The following is a 19,393-nucleotide window of genomic DNA, read 5'->3' as shown; positions in this document are numbered from 1 at the left end:
AGAGCTTGGAACCCGAGCTTAGCGTCGTTGGACATGATAAAAAAGAATCTGGACCAGTAGGAGTGACATTTTTCCCGGAGAAGGTGGACTCTTGCCTTTTGACAGATCTATTTGTGGTTTCAGGGTGGGTGAGAAAAGGAGTTGGGTGCAGTTGAATCAGTGAAAGTAACCTGTAACTTAGTTAGAGGGAGCAGGCACTTGGTGAGTCAGAGTCTCTACCAGACAAAGTCATGTTAGGATACATCAGTTATCCTGTTAGAGCCTTTTGTGCTGAATCCACTGCTCTGTTTCAGGTGCAACATTTATGGTCATGTCATAGCAGTTTGTAGGAAGGAGATCCCAAGATGTGGGAAGTGTGCACGAGGGCATGGGATAGAAGATTGTGTCGTTTTGGTGGATAAAGTTGTGTCTACTGTAGGGGTTTCCATGTTGCTGTGAGTAGTAGATCTGTGCCAGCACAGAGGGATAGGCCGACGACTGATTCATGCTTCGTAAGGTTGGCTTCTTAGTGTTCATAGCAATGGTTATCAACTGTACCACAGAAATGGAATGTAGTAAATCACAGAAAATAGATGTTGTGGTGGCAGCTGCAGAGAAGTATTTGGGCATGTGAGATCGGACGTCAGAAGAGTTACAGTGTGTGTTGAGGGGTAGTTCCCCTCCTCCCAGGCCGTTGGCATGGTGCAGGAACAGATTGGGTCAATGTAGTGAAATGGGGTAGTGAGTTTTTTCATGAATGTACGTGGCAGCTGCAAAGAAGTACCTGGGTGTATGAGATTTTGCTGCAGAAGATGTATGAGATGTTTTGAGATTTGGTATTGTTTTTAAATGGTGACATATAGATGAAGCGTTGGTTTGTGATGCAGTTTTCATATTTTCCCCCCTTTTTCTTTTTTTTGTGTCACAAATGTAACGTGATTGAAACACACACTGCCGTACAGTAGGTGGCGGCATGCACAAACGAAATGTGCGAACGTCATGGTACCGAGAAGAAGAAGAAGAAGTCATCCTTATGTGTAGTTTTTTCCAGATAATCGTCTTTATTAGCTATAGCTTTACAAACATAGCTTGAGTATCAGAAGCTTGAGACAGGCTTTTGATTTCCGCTGATCACCTATGTGGCAATTATCGTCAGATTTAGAGATGATGCCTGGTCTTAAGCAAACCACGTTTTGAGCGCATAACTAAATTAAGCAATCATTGTCGCCATGGATGATGCAAGACACAGACAAATAAAAGTGCTGGATTGGAAGTTGGACTACTCTGCACCACACCGTTGCCAAGTAAAGACACAGATAATAAGTGTTGGATTGGAAGTGGAACTACTCTGCACCACACCTTATCCGGGTAAGGGTGTACAGTCAGTGGGTCTATGTCTAATTTGAGCTAAAACCAACTTAATTATCGTTTGTTTTATTAAAAAGACAGTAAAAGGTATGGAATTTGTCATTACTGTGACTATTTCATATTTCTAGGTAACAAAAGTGACAGTTGTGCATGTTGTCCTATTGTAAGCGTGAGGCTATATATGTTTGGATTCACCAAACTGTTATGCAGGGTAAAGTTCACAGAGGTTGTGCTGTGCTCAGCATGTTATCAGACTTTATCTCTTATCCTGTTACTGCAGTGGGCTAAATCAGGGCCACAGTGTTTCTTGGTAGTCTCAAACAAAAATATACAACTCACACACATGGTTATGAGCGTAAAAAAAGAAGACACCTGTACCATGTCAGATATAGTTTAAATGTATTACATTTTGAGTTTGCATTACAATATTACATTCATATATATATCACAGAAGCCTGAATTGTAACAAAACCGTTTGACATAGAAACACCTGATTTTCTGCAGTAAAAAAAAATTATGTTGATTAATTATGAAAAATATTTATAATATTCCACCAATGAGGCCACTAGGTCATTTAACTGCAGGAAAGGTCTACTAAGAAGAATGTGTTGTCTATATTTTGATTCATTATTGTTATTTTTAAAGTCGTTTTGACAACATTGTCAAAGGTCATTGATGTTTTCTCTGTCGCCCCCTTGTTTTAAACTTGAAGGTCAAATGTATTTTCAGTGGGAGTCATGACATGCACTTTGTCTCAGAATTTCACTCACAGGCACCGAGATATGAAGATGAAAAGGGCGATGCAATGGTAGTAATGGAAAATCACTTCTGAACTCTTGTGGGGGCAACTTTGCCTGCTTGTCAAGTTGAGTGTCTTTTCCAGAAGGATGTCTGAACCTGAAAGAGAGGTATGTGAAGCTTCTTGCTTTGATTGTGTGTGTGCTGTATGTCATCTAGATCTATTGTGGCAAACAATAACCTAGTTTATCATACTCCCTCAAGAAAACAGAACATGGTTTGGGTATCTAGGTACAGTTGAAGTTGCAAGTTTACATACACTTAGGTTGGAGTCATTAAAACTCGTTTTTCAACCACTCCACAAATGTCTTGTTAACAAACTATAGTTTTGGCAAGTCGGTTAGGACATCTACTTTGTGCATGACACAAGTCATTTTTCCAATAATTGTTTACAGATAGATTATTTCACTTATAATTTACTGTATCACAATTCCAGTGGGTCAGAAGTTTACATACACTAAGTTGACTGTGCCTTTAAACAGCTTGGAAAATTCCAGAAAATGATGTCATGGCTTTAGAAGCTTCTGATAGACTAATTGACATCATTTGAGTCAATTGGAGGTGTACCTGTGGATGTATTTCAAGGCCTACATTCAAACTCAGAGCCTCTTTGCTTGACATCCTGGGAAAATCAAAAGAAATCAGCCAAGACCTCAGAATTTTTTTTTCAGACCTCCACAAGTCTGGTTCATCCTTGGGAGCAATTTCCTAACACCTGAAGGTACCACGTTTATCTGTACAAACAATAGTACGCAAGTATAAACACCATGGGACCACTCAGCCGTCATACCGCTCAGGAAGGAGACGCGTTCTGTCTCCTAGAGATTAACGTAATTTGGTGTGAGATGTGCAAATCAATCCCAGAACAACAGCAAAGGACCTTGTGAAGATGCTGGACTAAACACGTATAAAAGTGTCTATATCCACAGTAAAACGAGTCCTATATCGACATAACCTGGAAGGCCGCTCAGCAAAGAAGAAGCCACTGCTCCACAACCGTCATAAAAAAGCCAGACTATGGTTTGCAACTGCACATAGGGACAAAGATCATACTTTTTGGAGAAATGTCCTCTGGTCTGATGAAACAAAAATATAACTGTTTGGCCATAATGACCATCGTTATGTTTGGAGGAAAAAGGGGGAGGCTTGCAAGCCGAAGAACACCGTCCCAACCGTGAAGCACGGGGGTGGCAGCGTCATGTTGTGGGGGTGCTTTGCTGCAGGAGGGACTGGTGCACTTCACAAAATAGATGGCATCATGAGGAGGAAAATTATGTGCGTATATTGAAGCAATCTCAAGACATCAGTCAGGAAGTTAAAGCTTGGTTGCAAATGGGTCTTCCAAATGGACAATGACCCCAAGCATACTTCCAAAGTTGTGGCAAAATGGCTTAAGGACAACAAAGTCAAGGTATTGGAGTGGCCATCACGTTCACCCAACTTATTGTGGGAAGCTTGTGGAAGGCTACCTGAAACGTTTGACCCAAGTTAAACAATTTAAAGGCAATGCTACAAAATACTAATTGAGTGTATGTAAACTTCTGACCCACTGGGAATGTGATGTAAGAAATAAAAGCTGAAATAAATAATTCTCTCAACTATTATTCTGACATTTCACATTCTTAAAATAAGGTGGTGATCCTAACTGACCTAAGACAGGGAATTTTTACTAGGATTAAATGTCAGGAATTGTGAAAAACTGAGTTTAAATGTGTTTGACTAAGGTGTATGTAAACTTCCGACTTCAACTGTAAGTAGGTACCAATAAAGGTTTCATTACGAGTTAATCAACAACTCCCCCCCATATTTAATTCTAGTGTGTCTGAAGTCTGTTCAAGGCTCTTGGGATCTCCTTACAGATGGGTGTGGACACCCTTGCGGATGAGCCCCTCCACCTCCATCCCATTCAGCCATAGTAGCCATATCCTGATTCCTGGCACCAAGATGGATGCTTTGGCACAAATGCACTTCACCACTATCGACTATGTCATATTTGCCCTTTTGTTGGCGTCGTCCATGGGCATAGGGCTGTACTATGCCCTGTCAGGGGGTCGGCAACGCACCACTCAGGAGTTCCTGCTGGCGGACCGGAGCATGAGCTGCCTCCCTGTGTCTCTGTCACTAATTGCTACATTTCAATCAGCGGTGGCTATAGTGGGCGTGCCAGCGGAGATCTATACCCATGGCACTCAGTACTGGTTCATAGGCTGTGCTTACATTCTGGGGCTATTCATTCCAGCACACATTTTCATTCCTGTGTTCTACAGGCTGCATCTTACCAGCGCTTACCAGGTATGTATTCTAGGCTATTCTCTCTGCAAGCTTAGCTCTAGATGGAGAGAAATGTTTGGAATGAGAATATGTAGGCTAATACCAGTTGAAATGTATAGGCCTAGCTGTTAAACCCTGCTAAGTCGTTTCCATAGTTTTGGTTTCTGTCAGGGAAATAAGTGCTGAAAATACTGCTGTGTATATCACTTACTGATGGTATTTTTCTTTTCAGTATCTGGAACTGCGGTTCAGCAAACCAGTGCGTATCTGTGGAACAGTTACCTTCATCTTTCAGACGGTAAGGTCCATACCAGATGCAATATTAAGACCAAAACAAGGAGAAGATTGTTGAATATCAGTTTTTCCTCTGATGACTACTGCTATCTCTTGCAGGTCATATATATGGCTGTTTGTGTGTACACTCCAGCCCTAGCACTCAATGCAGGTCAGTAACTCAGGCTGTTTGTGTGTACACAGGTCAGTAACTCAGGCTGTTTGTGTGTACACAGGTCAGTAACTCAGGCTGTTTGTGTGTACACAGGTCAGTAACTCAGGCTCTTTTATGCTTTCAGGATATACAGACAGTGATGAGACTTTATGGGCGGTTTATGGCCGGTTTCCCAGACAAAGATTAAGTAGTACAGGACTAAAAAGCATTCTCGATGGACATTCTCCATTAAAATAGCTTTTAGTCCAGGACTCCTAGGCTTAATCTGTGTCTGGGAAACTGTCCCTACAGGGTCTAACACTCTTGGGGGAAAAAATAAAATAATAATAATGTGTTTTGTGCCGTGAGTATGTTATTTAGAATTGTGCAACATGTTGGAGTAAAGGTTGCTTCATTTTGTTTCATGCTTCCCCATAGTTACTGGCTTTGATTTATGGGGAGCAGTGCTGGCCACTGGCTTGGTGTGTACACTGTATACTACTCTGGTAAGTTGTTCATAGTCATTATCTGAGTTTGTAATGAAGCTGTTATTACACAATGGGGGTGGAAAAAAATCAGAAAATATTACATAATTAAAAGACTTGAGAGATGCTCAAGTCTTTTAGAGAGACTTGAGAGATGCTAACATTTATCCATGAAAAGGTTTTTGTGTAATGTTAACATTATGAAATGTCATTCCGAAGTAAAATCATTCTTTAAAATGTTTTGATATCACATCAGCCATTATTAGCTTGAAGCCTATCTGTGACTCGTTTCAGGAAACTAGATGTATGTCACGCATCACTACTTCACAGGAGAGGCAGTTGAATGTGAACCTTTTTTCTCTACTTTGGTAGCCTTAACTTCATGTTGGTTCGCAATCATAATAATGACAAAGTTCCAGTGATACTCTGCATTTTCATCGACAGGTTTTCTTGTCACGGTCCTTAATTTATAAGCATCATTTTTCTCCACACAAATATTATATATGGAATTATCGGGACATATTGTATAAAAATAGAATATTGGTTCTAAAATAATATCCTATTGGTGAGCCAACTGGTAAATAATATCCTATTGGTGAGCCAACTGGTAAATAATATCCTATTGGTGAGCCAACTGGTAAATAATATCCTATTGGTGTGCCAACTGGTAAATAATATCCTATTGGTGTGCCAACTGGTAAATAATATCCTATTGGTGAGCCAACTGGTAAATAATATCCTATTGGTGTGCCAACTGGTAAATAATATCCTATTGGTGTGCCAACTGGTAAATAATATCCTATTGGTGTGCCAACTGGTAAATAATATCCTATTGGTGTGCCAACTGGTAAATAATATCCTATTGGTGAGCCAACTGGTAAATAATATCCTATTGGTGTGCCAACTGGTAAATAATATCCTATTGGTGTGCCAACTGGTAAATAATATCCTATTGGTGAGCCAACTGGTAAATAATATCCTATTGGTGAGCCAACTGGTAAATAATATCCTATTGGTGAGCCAACTGGTAAATAATATCCTATTGGTGAGCCAACTGGTAAATAATATCCTATTGGTGAGCCAACTGGTTAATGCAAAGGGTCTTTTACTTAGTTATAAGGAATTATCACTTTACAAAATCCCTGTAACACCTAAAGATTTTGCAATTGTTTTAGATGCCATTCCCTCAGGTGTTGCTTTATTATTCAGGAACATGTCAAGACCTGACCCCCAGAACATACCTTCGATTAACCCTGTTGACTTATCAGTAGGGAAAGATTTGTTTTTCTTTTGGTCCAACAACAATAGAGCTTTACGAGCCTTGTTTTAACAGGATGTTGGATCTATACCTTATGTCATGCCTTATTGGATGGTTTTATTGATAATATCTCTTGGAAAAAGTTAGGATGTACCTACATTCCTACTTATTAACAAAATTAAGGAAGTTTCTTTTTTTTTTTAATTATTCATAAATATTATCCTGCCAACCACGATATGAAGAATAGTATCCATTCTTCATATAGCATTGTATTCATGTAAGGAATCTGTGGCAAGACATCAGTAGATTTATAATTTAACACATTTATGAAGATTTTACACTATTATGGAGTGATGTGCTACTTGAATTCTTTACTTATGACAGAAATAAGTTGAAACAATTGTTCATTTCATCATTCTTTTGGCCAAATTTCATATTCACAAATGTAAATTTACAAACAAAACACCACATTTTATTACCATGCAAAAAGAAATTGAACTATATTTTAAGACAATTAAATACTCTGCCAACAAAAAAGCTGTTAGAATTATAAATGTCTGTATGTCCCTTAAGGTCCTTGTGTAATGTGATATTGTACCCCCTAGCCCCGCCCCTAGCGGCTAATTGTCCTTGGTATATTCTTTATATATCCTTGTGTTTCCCCAGGTACTTTTTGTATTGATTTGTTGTTAATAAAAAAATAAGGAAAATAATAATAAGGTTGTTGTTCTTGCACCTAGGGTTGTACATTTTGGGAAATATTCAGAGGTGGAAACTTTCCGTGGGAATTAACGGGAATATATGGGAATTAATGGAAATATATGCAAATTAATATTAATACCATTTAAATGTAGATTTTTTTTGCATAGGATATATTTACCATATCATATGGAGACAGAAACATAAACCTTTTACCTTATCATAAGTAGACATAATTGCAAACGATTAAATCCTTTCAATAGAAAAAAAACAAAACTATTTAGTTACGAATTTAACTTTAATTAAATTAGTTGACTCTTAACATGGGATGATTTCACTGAACAACAAAAGAAAGGGAATATTGAATGATCCATCGCATGTCCCAAAAACATTTTCAACATACATATGTAAACTAAAGCTTTGGTTGTCTTCCTCTCAGGCTTCCATGTCTTCTCCCTGGACCTCCACCAATGTCCACCTCTTGAACATCAGACTCTGAGGCCTCATCTTCACTGTCACTTTCCAACCTTGAGGATGGCTTGTTGTCAGGCTCAAAAAGCCTGAAATTTGCCCAGATGGCCACCAATTTTTCAAGCCTTGTATTGGTCAGCCTGTTGCGTGCTTTGATGTGTATGTTCCCAAACAAGGACCAGTTGCACTCTGAGGCGGCTGATGTTGGTGGGATTTGGAGGATGATGGAGGCAACAGGGGAAAGATCAGATCCACAAAGTCCCTTCCACCAGGTGGCTGATGAGATATGTTGGCACGACTGCCATATTGCATCTCCATCCCAAAGCCCTTGCTTGGAAGTGTACTTCGCCAGACTGCCAAGAACCTTGCCCTCATCCAGGCCAAGGTGGCGAGACACGGTAGTGATGACACCATAGGCCTTCTTGATCTCTGCCCTAGACACGATGCTCTTGCCAGAATACTTGGGGTCAAACATGTACGCTGCGGCGTGTATGGGCTTCAGGCAGAAGTCTTCACGCTTTTTGATGTATTTCAGAACTGCAATTTCCTCTGCTTGGAGCAACAGTGAAGTGGGCAGGGCAGTACGGATTTCTTCTCTAACATCTGCAAGCACAGTCTGAACATCAGACAGGATGGAATTGTCTCCCTCAATCCGTGCAATGGCTACTGCTATAGGTTGAAGGAGTTTCAGGCTGCTTACCACTCTCTCCCAAAATACATCATCCAGGAGGATCCTCTTGATGGGGCTGTCCATATCGGCAGACTGTGATATGGCCTTTTCTTGGAGAGACTCCTTCCACTCCAGGAGACTGTCAAACATGATGACAACACCACGCCAACGGGCGTTGCTGGGCAGCTTCAATGTGGTGCTCTTATTCTTCTCACTTTGCTTGGTGAGGTAAATTGCTGCTATAATTTGATGACCCCTCACATCCCTAACCATTTCCTTGGCTCTCTTGTAGAGTGTATCCATTGTTGTCAGTGCCATGATGTCCTTGAGGAGCAGATTCAATGCATGAGCAGCACAGCCAATGGGTGTGATGTGAGGGTAGGACTCCTCCACTTTAGACCAAGCTGCCTTCATGTTCGCAGCATTGTCTATCACCAGTGCAAATACCTTCTGTGGTCCAAGGTCATTGATGACTACCTTCTGCAATGTAGAGACGGGTGTGTCTGTTGTCCCTTGTGTCTGTGCTCTTGTTGAATACTGGTTGAGGGGTGAAGATGTTGTAGTTAATTATTCCTTGCCCACGAACATTCGACCACCCATCAGAGATGCTTGCAATACAGTCTGCTTTCTCTATGATTTGCTTGACCTTCACTTGAACTCTGTTGAACTCTGCATCCAGCAATTGAGTACATAAAGCATGTCTGGTTGGAGGTGTGTATGTTGGGCGAAGAACATTCAGAAATCTCTTCCAATACACATTGCCTGTGAGCATCAGAGGTGAACCAGTTGCATACACAGCTCGAGCAACACATTCATCAGCATTTCTCTGACTACGTTCCTCCATTGAGTCAAAAAAAACTTCTGATTCCAGGACGACCATGAGCTGTTGCTATCGATAAGGTGTCTGATTCATCATTTTCACCTCGAATAGAAGTAGAGGGACTTTTGTCAGAGGTTGCTTGTGAGCGCTGAGGGAAATTTAGGAACTTAGCCAGATGATTCTGCATCTTTGTTGCATTCTTCACATGATTTGGCACAGTATTTGCAAATGTATACAGCTTTTCCTTCTATATTAGCTGCAGTGAAATGTCTCCACACATCAGATGGTGCCCGTGGAATTTTCTTGTAAAGATTAGAAATAATGAGTAAAAAAAAAAACCTAATACAATTCCATGTACTAATAAATAGTTTAGCAGTTAGATTAAACAATTCCTTAGTAAGATAAAGGTTTTAACATGAAACATGTATGGAAACGGGTGAATTAACACTCCTCAGTTAGCCGGCTCAAGCAAGCTAAAACCCACATGGTTGCAAAAACGAACTAGCAGAAATTGTTAACAAGTTAGAAATTATTTAAACACACTTTGCTGTTGGCTACTATTTACTAGTTAACAAAAAATCATGTTTGTCATATAAGATATATTCAACCCACCCAGTATTGTAATCAAAACGTACCAGAAAGCATGTAGTCCTTGGCTCAGACAGTGTAGTAGTGTGGGCTCAATAGCATCTCATTAGTGTGCAAGATCTTGAGAATCAGCTATACATGTGAAGGAAGAATCCACTGTGCATGCAGAGGGTTGCAATTCCATTGAATTGGGGATAGTTTAACAAAAATATGCCACAAGTCCTAGAATTGCCTTATGTGTATCCCACAAAAAAGGTTCACTGTTATAAGCTAACTTTTTTGATGAACTTAAGCAAAATTCACAAAATTCCCGGGCTTAACTTCCATTGGAAAATTTCCCGGAAAGTTTCCGACCGTTTGCAACCCTACTTGTACCACACTGCCAGTTCTCTGACCTCCTCCCTATAGGCTGTCTCATCGTTGTTGATGATCAGGCCTACCACTGTTGTGTCATCAGCAAACTTAATGATGGTGTTGGAGTCGTGTTTGGCCACGCAGTCATGGGTGAACAGGGAGTACAGCAGTGGACAAAGCACGCACCCCTGAGGGACCCCAGTGTTGAAGATCAGTGTAGCAGATGTGTTGTTGCCTACCCTTACAACCTGGTGGCGGCCTGTCAGGAAGTCCAGGATCTAGTTGCAGAGGGAGGTGTTTAGTCCCAGGGTCCTTAGCTTAGTGATGAGCTTTGTGGGCACTATGGTGTTGAACGCTGTGTAAGTGTTGTTACATAGATGCTGTGTTCACGATGCATGATTAATACATAATTCAAGGTTTATTTGATGTAGTAAATAAATAAATGATTTATTGATGTATAGATAAGAATTTAAATGTGATGTAACATGTAAATTAACGTTAGGCCATTGTCTGTGTTTTTATGTTCCATCCCGGAACTAACGTTCTCTGTTGTGTTACTGCTACGGAATTTGTTAATTGACTGTGTGCAATCTAACTTAAGCAGATCATAGTCTGAGTCATAATTGTTGATGGCAGAGGCTAAGAAAGACAGTAAAGGGACTTTCAAGGGACTTTAAGAATTCAAGAACCTCTTTTCAGGACAAGCAGCCAACGAGGTATTTTGTTCAACCTATAGAACTTTGTTTATAGTCGCGCCAAGTTCCATTTGTATTGTCGCGCCAAGCGCCATTTGTATTGTTGCGTCGGCGCCATTTGTATTTCTTTGTTTCAGTACTCTATAATTTATCAACGTTACTGTGTTCATTCAAACATATAGTTCTCACGGCGTGACGTGGATGCATCGGAGAAAAAGACGTGCAATGCAATAAACGCCCGTTTCAAGGAACCAACCTGTGTCTGTTGTCGTGAAGAGAGCTACAGCTGAGCTGTAGTCAATGAACAGCATTCTCACATAGGTGTTCCTTTCGTCCAGGTGGGAAAGGGCAGTGTTGAGTGCAATAGAGATTGCGTCATCTGTGGCTCTGTTGGGGTGGTATGTGAATTGGAGTGGGTCAAGGGTTTCCGGCATGATGGTGTTGATGTGAGCCATGACCAGCCTTTCAAAGCACTTCATGCCTACCGATGTGAGTGCTACTGGGCGGTAATCATTTAGGCAAGTTACTTTCACTTTCTTGGGCACCTGAAACATGTTGGTATTCCAGACTCAGACAGGGAGAGGTTGAAAATGTCAGTGAAGACACTTACCAGTTGGTCCGCGCATGCTTTGAGTACACTTCCTGGTAATCCGTCTAGCCCCGCGGCTTAGTGAATGTTGACCTGTTTAAAGGTCTTGCTCACATTGGCTATGGAGAGCGTGAACACACAGTCGTCTGGAACAACTGGTGCTCTCATGCATGCTTCAGTGTTGCTTGCCTCGAAGCGAGCATAAAAGGCATTTCGCTTGTCTGGTACACTCGCGTCACTGGGCAGCTCGCAGCTGGGTTTCTCTTTGTAGTTTGTAATATTTTTCAGCCCTACCACATCCGACGAGCGTCAGAGCCAGTGTAGTAGGATTCAATATTTGTCCTGTATTGATGCTTTGCCTGTTTGATGGTTTGTCTGAGGGCATAGCGGGATTTCTTATAAACTGACAACTCTCTGAGTTTACCAACACCCAGAGCGCACTCTGGCACTCCAGATTAAATTCACGAACACACCCGTAGTATATATCAGCCATTAGTCTTGAAATCTTTGGTTGTTTAGTACATGGCCTCACATGTGAATCCTTAAAGAGATGGGTGGGGCTAAGGCTTTAGAGGGTGTGAACGATGCTGAATGGGTGCAGAAAAAGAAGAGGTCTCCAGTAGGTTTACCAAAACATTCAAGGGCCATTTTCTCAAAAGTGAGGTTACAAGTTTATCAACTTTCAAAGCAGAATTACTTTCCCATTGTTCCCTAAATGGAGTGTATGATATACAATTTTCTATTTCAGACTCTCAACTTTTATCCAATGTAAAAATCCCAATTTCAATTTTTGCAACATAAGACCGATTCCAGCCGGTCGGTCACATTCGATAATAGGCTCTGATTGGGTCTCTGTGTTGTGCCTGGTCCTGACAGGGAGGCCTGAAGGCAGTGATCTGGACAGATGTCTTCCAGACCATAGTGATGTTTGCTGGCCAGCTAGCGGTCATCGTGGTGGGGGTCCAGCAGACTGGGGGGTGGCAGAGGTCTGGAGGAAGGTCTCAGAGGGTAACCGCATCTCCGGCATAGAGTGAGTGGACTGGTCACTATATTCACGTATTCAAGCGATGACTGGCAATCTAGTTTAAAGTTGGGTTTTGAGGACATCTTAAATCCCATGTTCCAATTCCATTGTTCCAGTTCTAATATTCCAGTTAGATGTTCCCCCTCTTGACATGTCTGTTCTCCAGCCTGAACCCTGACCCTACGGTGGAGTACACGTTCTGGACCTTGGGGGTGGGGGGGGTCTTCCTGATGTTGTCTCTGTACGGAGTCAACCAGGCCCAGGTCCAGAGATACCTCAGCGCCAAGACCGAGAGGGACGCCGTCATGTAAGAGCACAGAGATACATCAGTTAGAGATTGAGAGACAGATAAGGTTCATGTATTGTGTTCTATAACTTGTTATTATACTATTACCATGTTATTAGCACTTTATTTTAAGCATGCAAGTTACTTTACAGTTCTGCTCAAACAAAATGTGTTAGAATAAGTGTTATTTTCCTGCTCAGGTGGATTGTGATTCCTCTGTGTTTTCTGCAGGTCTTGCTACATGGTGTTTCCCTCTCTACAGTTAGCTCTAGCTCTGAGCTGTGTCATGGGGCTTGTCATGTTTGCACGCTACTGTGGGGAGGACCATTTCCACAATCTAGGTGTCTTATCAAAAAATGAGGTCAGTAGGAGTGCGTGCGTGCGTGCGTGTGTGTGTGTGTGTGTGTGTGTGTGTGTGTTAGTTATTATTGTAATCTGGAGTGCATCATTACAGTATTATAGTATTATAGTTTGTGGATGAAGTAATATGCCACTTAGCAGTCAGCAGCAGATGCTTTTATCCAAAATGACCTGCAGTACAGTGAGTGCATACCTTTGTATTATGTATATGATCCCCAGTGGGAATTGAACCAACAACCCTGGTGTTGCTATTGCCATAATCTAATCGACAGTACACCAACCAGTATGTGCTTTCTTCACAGATGGTGTTGTACTTTGTGATGGACATGCTGCAGGGTCTACCTGGCCTGTCTGGACTGTTTATCTCCTGCCTGTTTAGTGCAGCTCTCAGGTATATCAATATTTCTTACACCCTTTTTCCAACAGATGTGACAAAAGGCTTTACAGTAACCCAGCCTAGACATCCAGAACAAGCAGAAGCACAGTATCAGAGGGGTGGTTTGGTGTTGTGACTGAGTTTCATGTCTGTCTCCACAGCACCATCTCATCAGCCTTTAACTCTCTGGCCACAGTGACCATGGAGGATCTGATCAAACCACACTGCCCCTCCATGACAGAGGCCAGGGCCACCCTGCTCTCCAAGGGACTGGGTACGTTGAGATATCCTGGGCCCAGTCCATAGCCCCTACCCTCTAGGTCCATAGCCCCTACCCTCTAGGTCCATAGCCCCTACCCTCTAGGTCCATAGCCCCTACCCTCTAGGTCCATAGCCCCTACCCTCTAGGTCCATAGCCCCTACCCTCTAGGTCCATAGCCCCTACCCTCTAGGTCCATAGCCCCTACCCTCTAGGTCCATAGCCCTTACCCTCTTGGTCCAACCCTCTATCCTCTACATCCTACCCTCCCACCCCTACCCTCTAACCTACCCTCTAGGTCCATAGCCCCTACCCTCTAGGTCCATAGCCCCTACCCTCTAGGGCCATAGCCCCTACCCTCTAGGGCCATATCCCCTACCCTCTAGGTCCATAGCCCCTACCCTCTAGGGCCATAGCCCCTACCCTCTAGGTCCATAGCCCCTACCCTCTAGGTCCTACCCTCTAGCCCCTATCCCCTACCCTCTAGGGCCATAGCCCCTACCCTCTCGGTTCATAGCCCTTACCCTCTTGGTCCTACCCTCTATCCTCTACATCCTATCCCCTACCCTCTAGGTCCTACCCTCTAGCACCTACCCTCTAGGTCCTACCCTCTATCCCCTACCCTCTAGGTCCTACTCTCTACCCCCTACCCTCTAACCTACCCTCTAGGTCCATAGCCCCTACCCTCTAGGGCCATATCCCCTACCCTCTAGCCCCTATCCCCTACCCTCTAGCCCCTATCCCCTACCCTCTAGGTCCATAGCCCCTACCTTCTAGGTCCATAGCTCCTACCCTCTAGGTCCATAGCCCCTACCTTCTAGGTCCATAGCTCCTACCCTCTAGGTCCATAGCCCCTACCTTCTAGGTCCATAGCCCCTACCTTCTAGGTCCATAGCTCCTACCCTCTAGGTCCATAGCCCCTACCTTCTAGGTCCATAGCCCCTACCTTCTAGGTCCATAGCTCCTACCCTCTAGGTCCATAGCCCCTACCCTCTAGGTCCATAGCCCCTACCTTCTAGGTCCATAGCTCCTACCCTCTAGGTCCATAGCCCCTACCTTCTAGGTCCATAGCCCCTACCCTCTAGGTCCATAGCCCCTACCCTCTAGGTCCATAGCCCCTACCCTCTAGGTCCATAGCCCCTACCTTCTAGGTCCATAGCCCCTACCCTCTAGGTCCATAGCTCCTACCCTCTAGGTCCATAGCCCCTACCTTCTAGGTCCATAGCCCCTACCCTCTAGGTCCATAGCCCCTACCCTCTAGGTCCATAGCCCCTACCTTCTAGGTCCATAGCCCCTACCCTCTAGGTCCATAGCCCCTACCCTCTAGGTCCATAGCTCCTACCCTCTAGGTCCATAGCCCCTACCTTCTAGGTCCATAGCCCCTACCCTCTAGGTCCATAGCCCTTACCCTCTAGGGCCTAGGCACTTCATGTCGATCAGATCAAGTGCCTAGGGGGTAGTGGTTGTGTAGATCCGATTAAGTGGATGGGGAGTAGGGGCCAGAGGTTGAGTAGATCAGATCCAGTCTCGGGGTTAGGCCCTAGGAGTTGTTTCTGAACGGGCCCTGCTTACTGTTGAGTGCATCTTTTAACTTATTTGTAAGTTCTACATCATGCGTTTTTCACTTTACCTGTGAGAGCATGCTTCCTAACAGGATACAGCACTCATCTCATTCTAAAGAGTAACGTGTTCTGTTTCTGATCCAGCATGTTCATATGGACTGCTGTGTCTGGCCATGGCCTATCTCACCCACTTGATGAGTGATTCCGTTTTGCAGGTAAGCACACAAATGCATCTGCCTCGTCCCTTTGTGGATGTAATTTTCAAATAGTTCAAATTAAAATAATCTGACATGTTTGTGTTTATTTCAATTCAAGACTGCTTTCAAAATATTTGGAATGGTTGGTGGTCCTCTTCTGGGCGTCTTCTCTCTCGGGTTGTTCTTTCCTTGGGCTAACTCTACCGTAAGTACTGATGTGTTAATGTGATCCCTGCGGGAATCAAACCTAGTGTCACGCTCTTACCAACTGAACCACACAGGACCCAGTAGAATGCATTACTTTGCCTCTGCTTTTGTTTTTCTAGGCCGGGTTATGGTAAAACCACTTAGTGAATGCTGCTGGTGTAAAAAAGGCTTAATAAATACATTTGATTGATGTACTGTTTCTCCAGGGTGCCCTGGTAGGGTTGTGGTCAGGCCTGGCGATGGCCTTCTGGGTGGGCATCGGGAGCATCGTAACCAGTACCTCTGGGGGTCTTGCTGCTGTGTCTCAGTTCAACTGTACTGCTGTACAACTCTCAGGGAACATCACCACAGCCATGGGGACAGCACTCATCAGTACTGCAATGCCCACCGCTACACACAGGTATGGAACAAAGATCAACAGGACCAATACCGTAACTATTAATCCATCGTAACGGAAATGTGTATTTTTGCGGTCTGTTCGTATTTAATTCCCAAACTTCCCGGAGACCAATCAGAAAGTATTTAACTTAGTTTACTCATAGATGCAAATTTGTGAATACAATTAGTGATTTTTATAATAATGGTCTTTCAATTTTTCTTTAGCCGACCAATGGGTCTGCAGAGGTTCTACTCCTTGTCCTTCATGTGGTACAGTGCTCTCAACTCCTTCACTGTGGTGATCACAGGGTTGGTTGTTAGCTTTCTCACAGGTACAGAATCATTAACATTTGTCATTAAGCAGTCCAGAGCAAAACATGCATTCAGATCGCTCAAACTTCCACAGATTATCCTACAGGAAGAAGTGAAGTTAATCTAATTGGTTGGCTTTTATCTTTAATTTAAGGACCAATGAAAGCGGAGGAGGTGACCCCAGGCACTCTGTATCCCCTGTTGGGCAACATGCTGTTCTTCGTACCAGATAAACTCAAACAGAAGCTGTGCTGCGTCACCCCACTGGGGCATGGGGTAAGACAACAGAGCACAGGGGCTCAGCACACTCACAGTTCAGGATTGTATTCGTTAGTGCAAAACGTAGAAATGTAGAATAAGGAATCAGTTCCATCCAGGACATTTCTGTCGGCAACGTTCCACAATGTTTTCTTCCTGAGCTGATGTATTCCTATAACACACCACTAAAGGGGGCCCTGTCCACATACTCAGGATGGAATTCAATCATTGATTGCAGATAGTAAGATTCCCACAATGCACTTTCAGGAAGTGTGTAAAGCAGCTAATAAAACCCACCTTCTTCAATGATTGAACTCTTATATTATGGCTAGCAACACTGTCTGTGAGGGTCATTTTAACAAAGCTATGTGCTATCGTATCAAGGTTTTTTTGTGTGTAGCCAACCATCCAGGAATGTCCACCTCAACACGAGAGAAATGGTCAGGCCGTCTACACAGAGGAGGGCTTGGTAGAAGAGGAGGAGAGGCAAAGCTTTCTTCTTACCTCCCACACATCTGTTGTGGAACATGAGACAGCTCTGTGATGGACAGACTCTTCCACTACCACGTTATATCATGGTCCTCTGGGTAATGTATCATGTCAGTGTTTTTCACAGAGGTTCTTTTCTGAGAGGAGAAGTGTTGTTGGGAGGTATTTTGCTCCAGATTAAGCAAGGCACTACTATGGCTGACCCTGTAAAACACATTTCACTGCACCTATCCGGTGTATGAATATAAAACATTTCTGTAATCCAAATGACTGTGGATTAAAAATGCACTGATACTGTACATGTCTAGTGTGCATGACGCCTGAACAAGACCAAAGTATTACTGAAATCAACGATAAACCCAAGGCCACGTTAATGTATACTTCCGGAGACAATCAAATTTGAATGGACCATTTGTTTTGCTGCAAGGTATAAAACAAAGACATATCAAGGGGCATAACTCCTGAGGAAACACAGAACTACTTACTGCTGGTTATCGCTGTGCGCCAGTCAATGAGAAAATAGCTTTCTGTTATTTGTGGAACTGAGTACTTGTTCTTTCAATAATGTGTTCCAGTGGGAGACTTTGTCATGTTGGCCTGGTGTGTCTAAGTAGGTATGGCAACAAAATATGTTCAAACGATACTTGAGACATTTTCATTGTTTTTCGAAAATGAGAAAATAAACATTTTTCATAGTATTTCAGGTTTCAGTCTTTACTTTGAAACAGTCTTTATTAGTTGGTAAAGAGTTCACTCATAGCTTTAGTGTAAACAGTTAGTATTGAGTTTGTTTCATTCATTAGGTTGGCAGAGGAGGGCAGTGCCCCTGAAGACCCAGTGAGTAGGACACTCCGAGGTGGGTAGAGACACGACTGTGATGAAGTTGGTAGAGATACCTGAGGAGGAGAGGAAGCCTGCCCGCTTGAAGGTACGGTACAGGGGACAGTCATAGAACTGGAGGTCCCCAGGAGACTCTGTAGTAGGCACGGCCACAGCATCCTCAGAGACCTGGCCAATCAAAGACAACAGGGATGTGATATGAGTTTTCACAATAAAAACAGGAAGACAGTCCAAGACAAATATGCGGACAATGCTATAACCACTGTATGAAGAACGGTGGGTAAGACGCTGAAGTGATGTTCAGTGGATCGGATGGTTAAATGAGAAGGTGAGCCCTCTACCCGGCAGGGTAGGAAGTGTATCTCGGGCACAGGGCAGTGTTTGATGTTGTGCTGGAGCTCCTGCAGGGTGTGGGAGACCGGGTCCCAGCTGGCTCCGTCAAGGTACAGCCCATACACCAACACGCCCTCATCTGGTGGAGCTGGGCCCTGGGAGAAAGATGGTGTAACAATTCACACCGTGGATCTAACGTATAATGTTAGAGGGATAGTTCACCCGGATTACAATGTCAGATGGTTCCTGACCCTGGAAATAGCAGCAGGCCATCTGATTAATATTGTCTTTTGGGTGCGCTATCCCTTTTACCAAGTTATATACCTAGGGAAACTTTTAGCTAGTGTAGTTACCTCAAAAAGGAGTTTAGTTTTGTCTGCCACTTTGCTCCAGTTGCTGGAGCTCTCATCCACGGGTTGAACATGATGGGTGAAAGACAGAGAGTCTACAGGCACGTTCTTCTGTCGAGCACTGTTCTGGAGAACAGCTGTCAGAAAACCTATAGGGAAGATTCATGAACTATGTAAATCACAATGCCTTTTTCAGAATATTACAGAAAATGTTATTATTTGAATTTCTAAACTCAAATTTGTAAAGGCGATACAATTGTAAGCCAAAGACAAATTTCCCTTTCACTAAAGATTGACAATGAAGTTTTGAACTTGAAGCAGTGTCTCTATTATAGGTATGTTTATTCTGGCTGTTATGTACAGTACCTTGTGGAAAGAAGAACCCAGAGAGCCAGTAGGAGCGAGGCTTCCTGTTCTTGAGGCTCTGCTGCAGGTCAGTCTTAGGTGGACGGTTCAGAGAGTAGACTTCTCCACTAATCATAGGTATCCTGAATACATAGAATATTACAAGGAAAATTAGGGGTTAGGAACATAAGTAATTTAATAACTTATTTTTTCCACTCACCATGAATATACAATACTGTGTTGAAAAGAAAATGAAGATGCCCATGACATAATCATGAAGGTTTACATTGATTAAAGTTTAAACAATACAAGCTTTAAGTATATGCATGTCAACTTAGTTAATGT

General features: G+C 42.9%; 2 protein-coding genes and 1 long non-coding RNA gene across 3 annotated transcripts in view; 2 read left to right on the top strand and 1 right to left on the bottom strand.

Moving 5' to 3' along the window:
* Positions 1-977: 977 nt before the first annotated feature.
* Positions 978-17,878, top strand: slc5a6b (solute carrier family 5 member 6). Its single transcript, XM_014211491.2, is given in 18 exon segments — positions 978-1,347; positions 2,106-2,255; positions 4,005-4,437; positions 4,649-4,714; positions 4,810-4,861; positions 5,282-5,349; positions 12,349-12,448; positions 12,451-12,502; positions 12,663-12,803; positions 13,014-13,143; positions 13,445-13,533; positions 13,680-13,792; positions 15,484-15,554; positions 15,655-15,741; positions 15,950-16,143; positions 16,347-16,453; positions 16,588-16,709; positions 17,092-17,878. Coding segments are annotated over 16 exon segments (1,947 nt in total). The 5' UTR covers positions 978-1,347; positions 2,106-2,255; positions 4,005-4,026; the 3' UTR covers positions 17,236-17,878.
* Positions 10,289-11,130, top strand: LOC123744624 (uncharacterized). Its single transcript, XR_006770999.1, has 2 exons — positions 10,289-10,904; positions 11,066-11,130. It is a non-coding gene; the product is annotated as an uncharacterized lncRNA (long non-coding RNA).
* A 15-nt stretch (positions 17,879-17,893) lies between the features above and the next one.
* LOC106611348 (dynein axonemal heavy chain 6) overlaps positions 17,894-19,393 on the bottom strand; it is a 125,998-nt gene continuing 124,498 nt past the window's right edge. Inside the window, 4 exon segments of the mRNA XM_045724960.1 lie at positions 17,894-18,225; positions 18,228-18,508; positions 18,707-18,852; positions 19,070-19,191. Of these exon segments, the coding sequence (XP_045580916.1) occupies positions 17,973-18,225; positions 18,228-18,508; positions 18,707-18,852; positions 19,070-19,191 (802 nt within the window). The 3' untranslated portion in view covers positions 17,894-17,972.

The sequence above is a fragment of the Salmo salar genome, chromosome ssa09, assembly GCF_905237065.1.
Source record: "Salmo salar chromosome ssa09, Ssal_v3.1, whole genome shotgun sequence".
Lineage (NCBI taxonomy): Eukaryota > Metazoa > Chordata > Actinopteri > Salmoniformes > Salmonidae > Salmo > Salmo salar.
The sequence above is the reverse complement of the archived record's forward strand: the minus strand, read 5'-3'. Positions and strand labels throughout refer to the sequence as shown.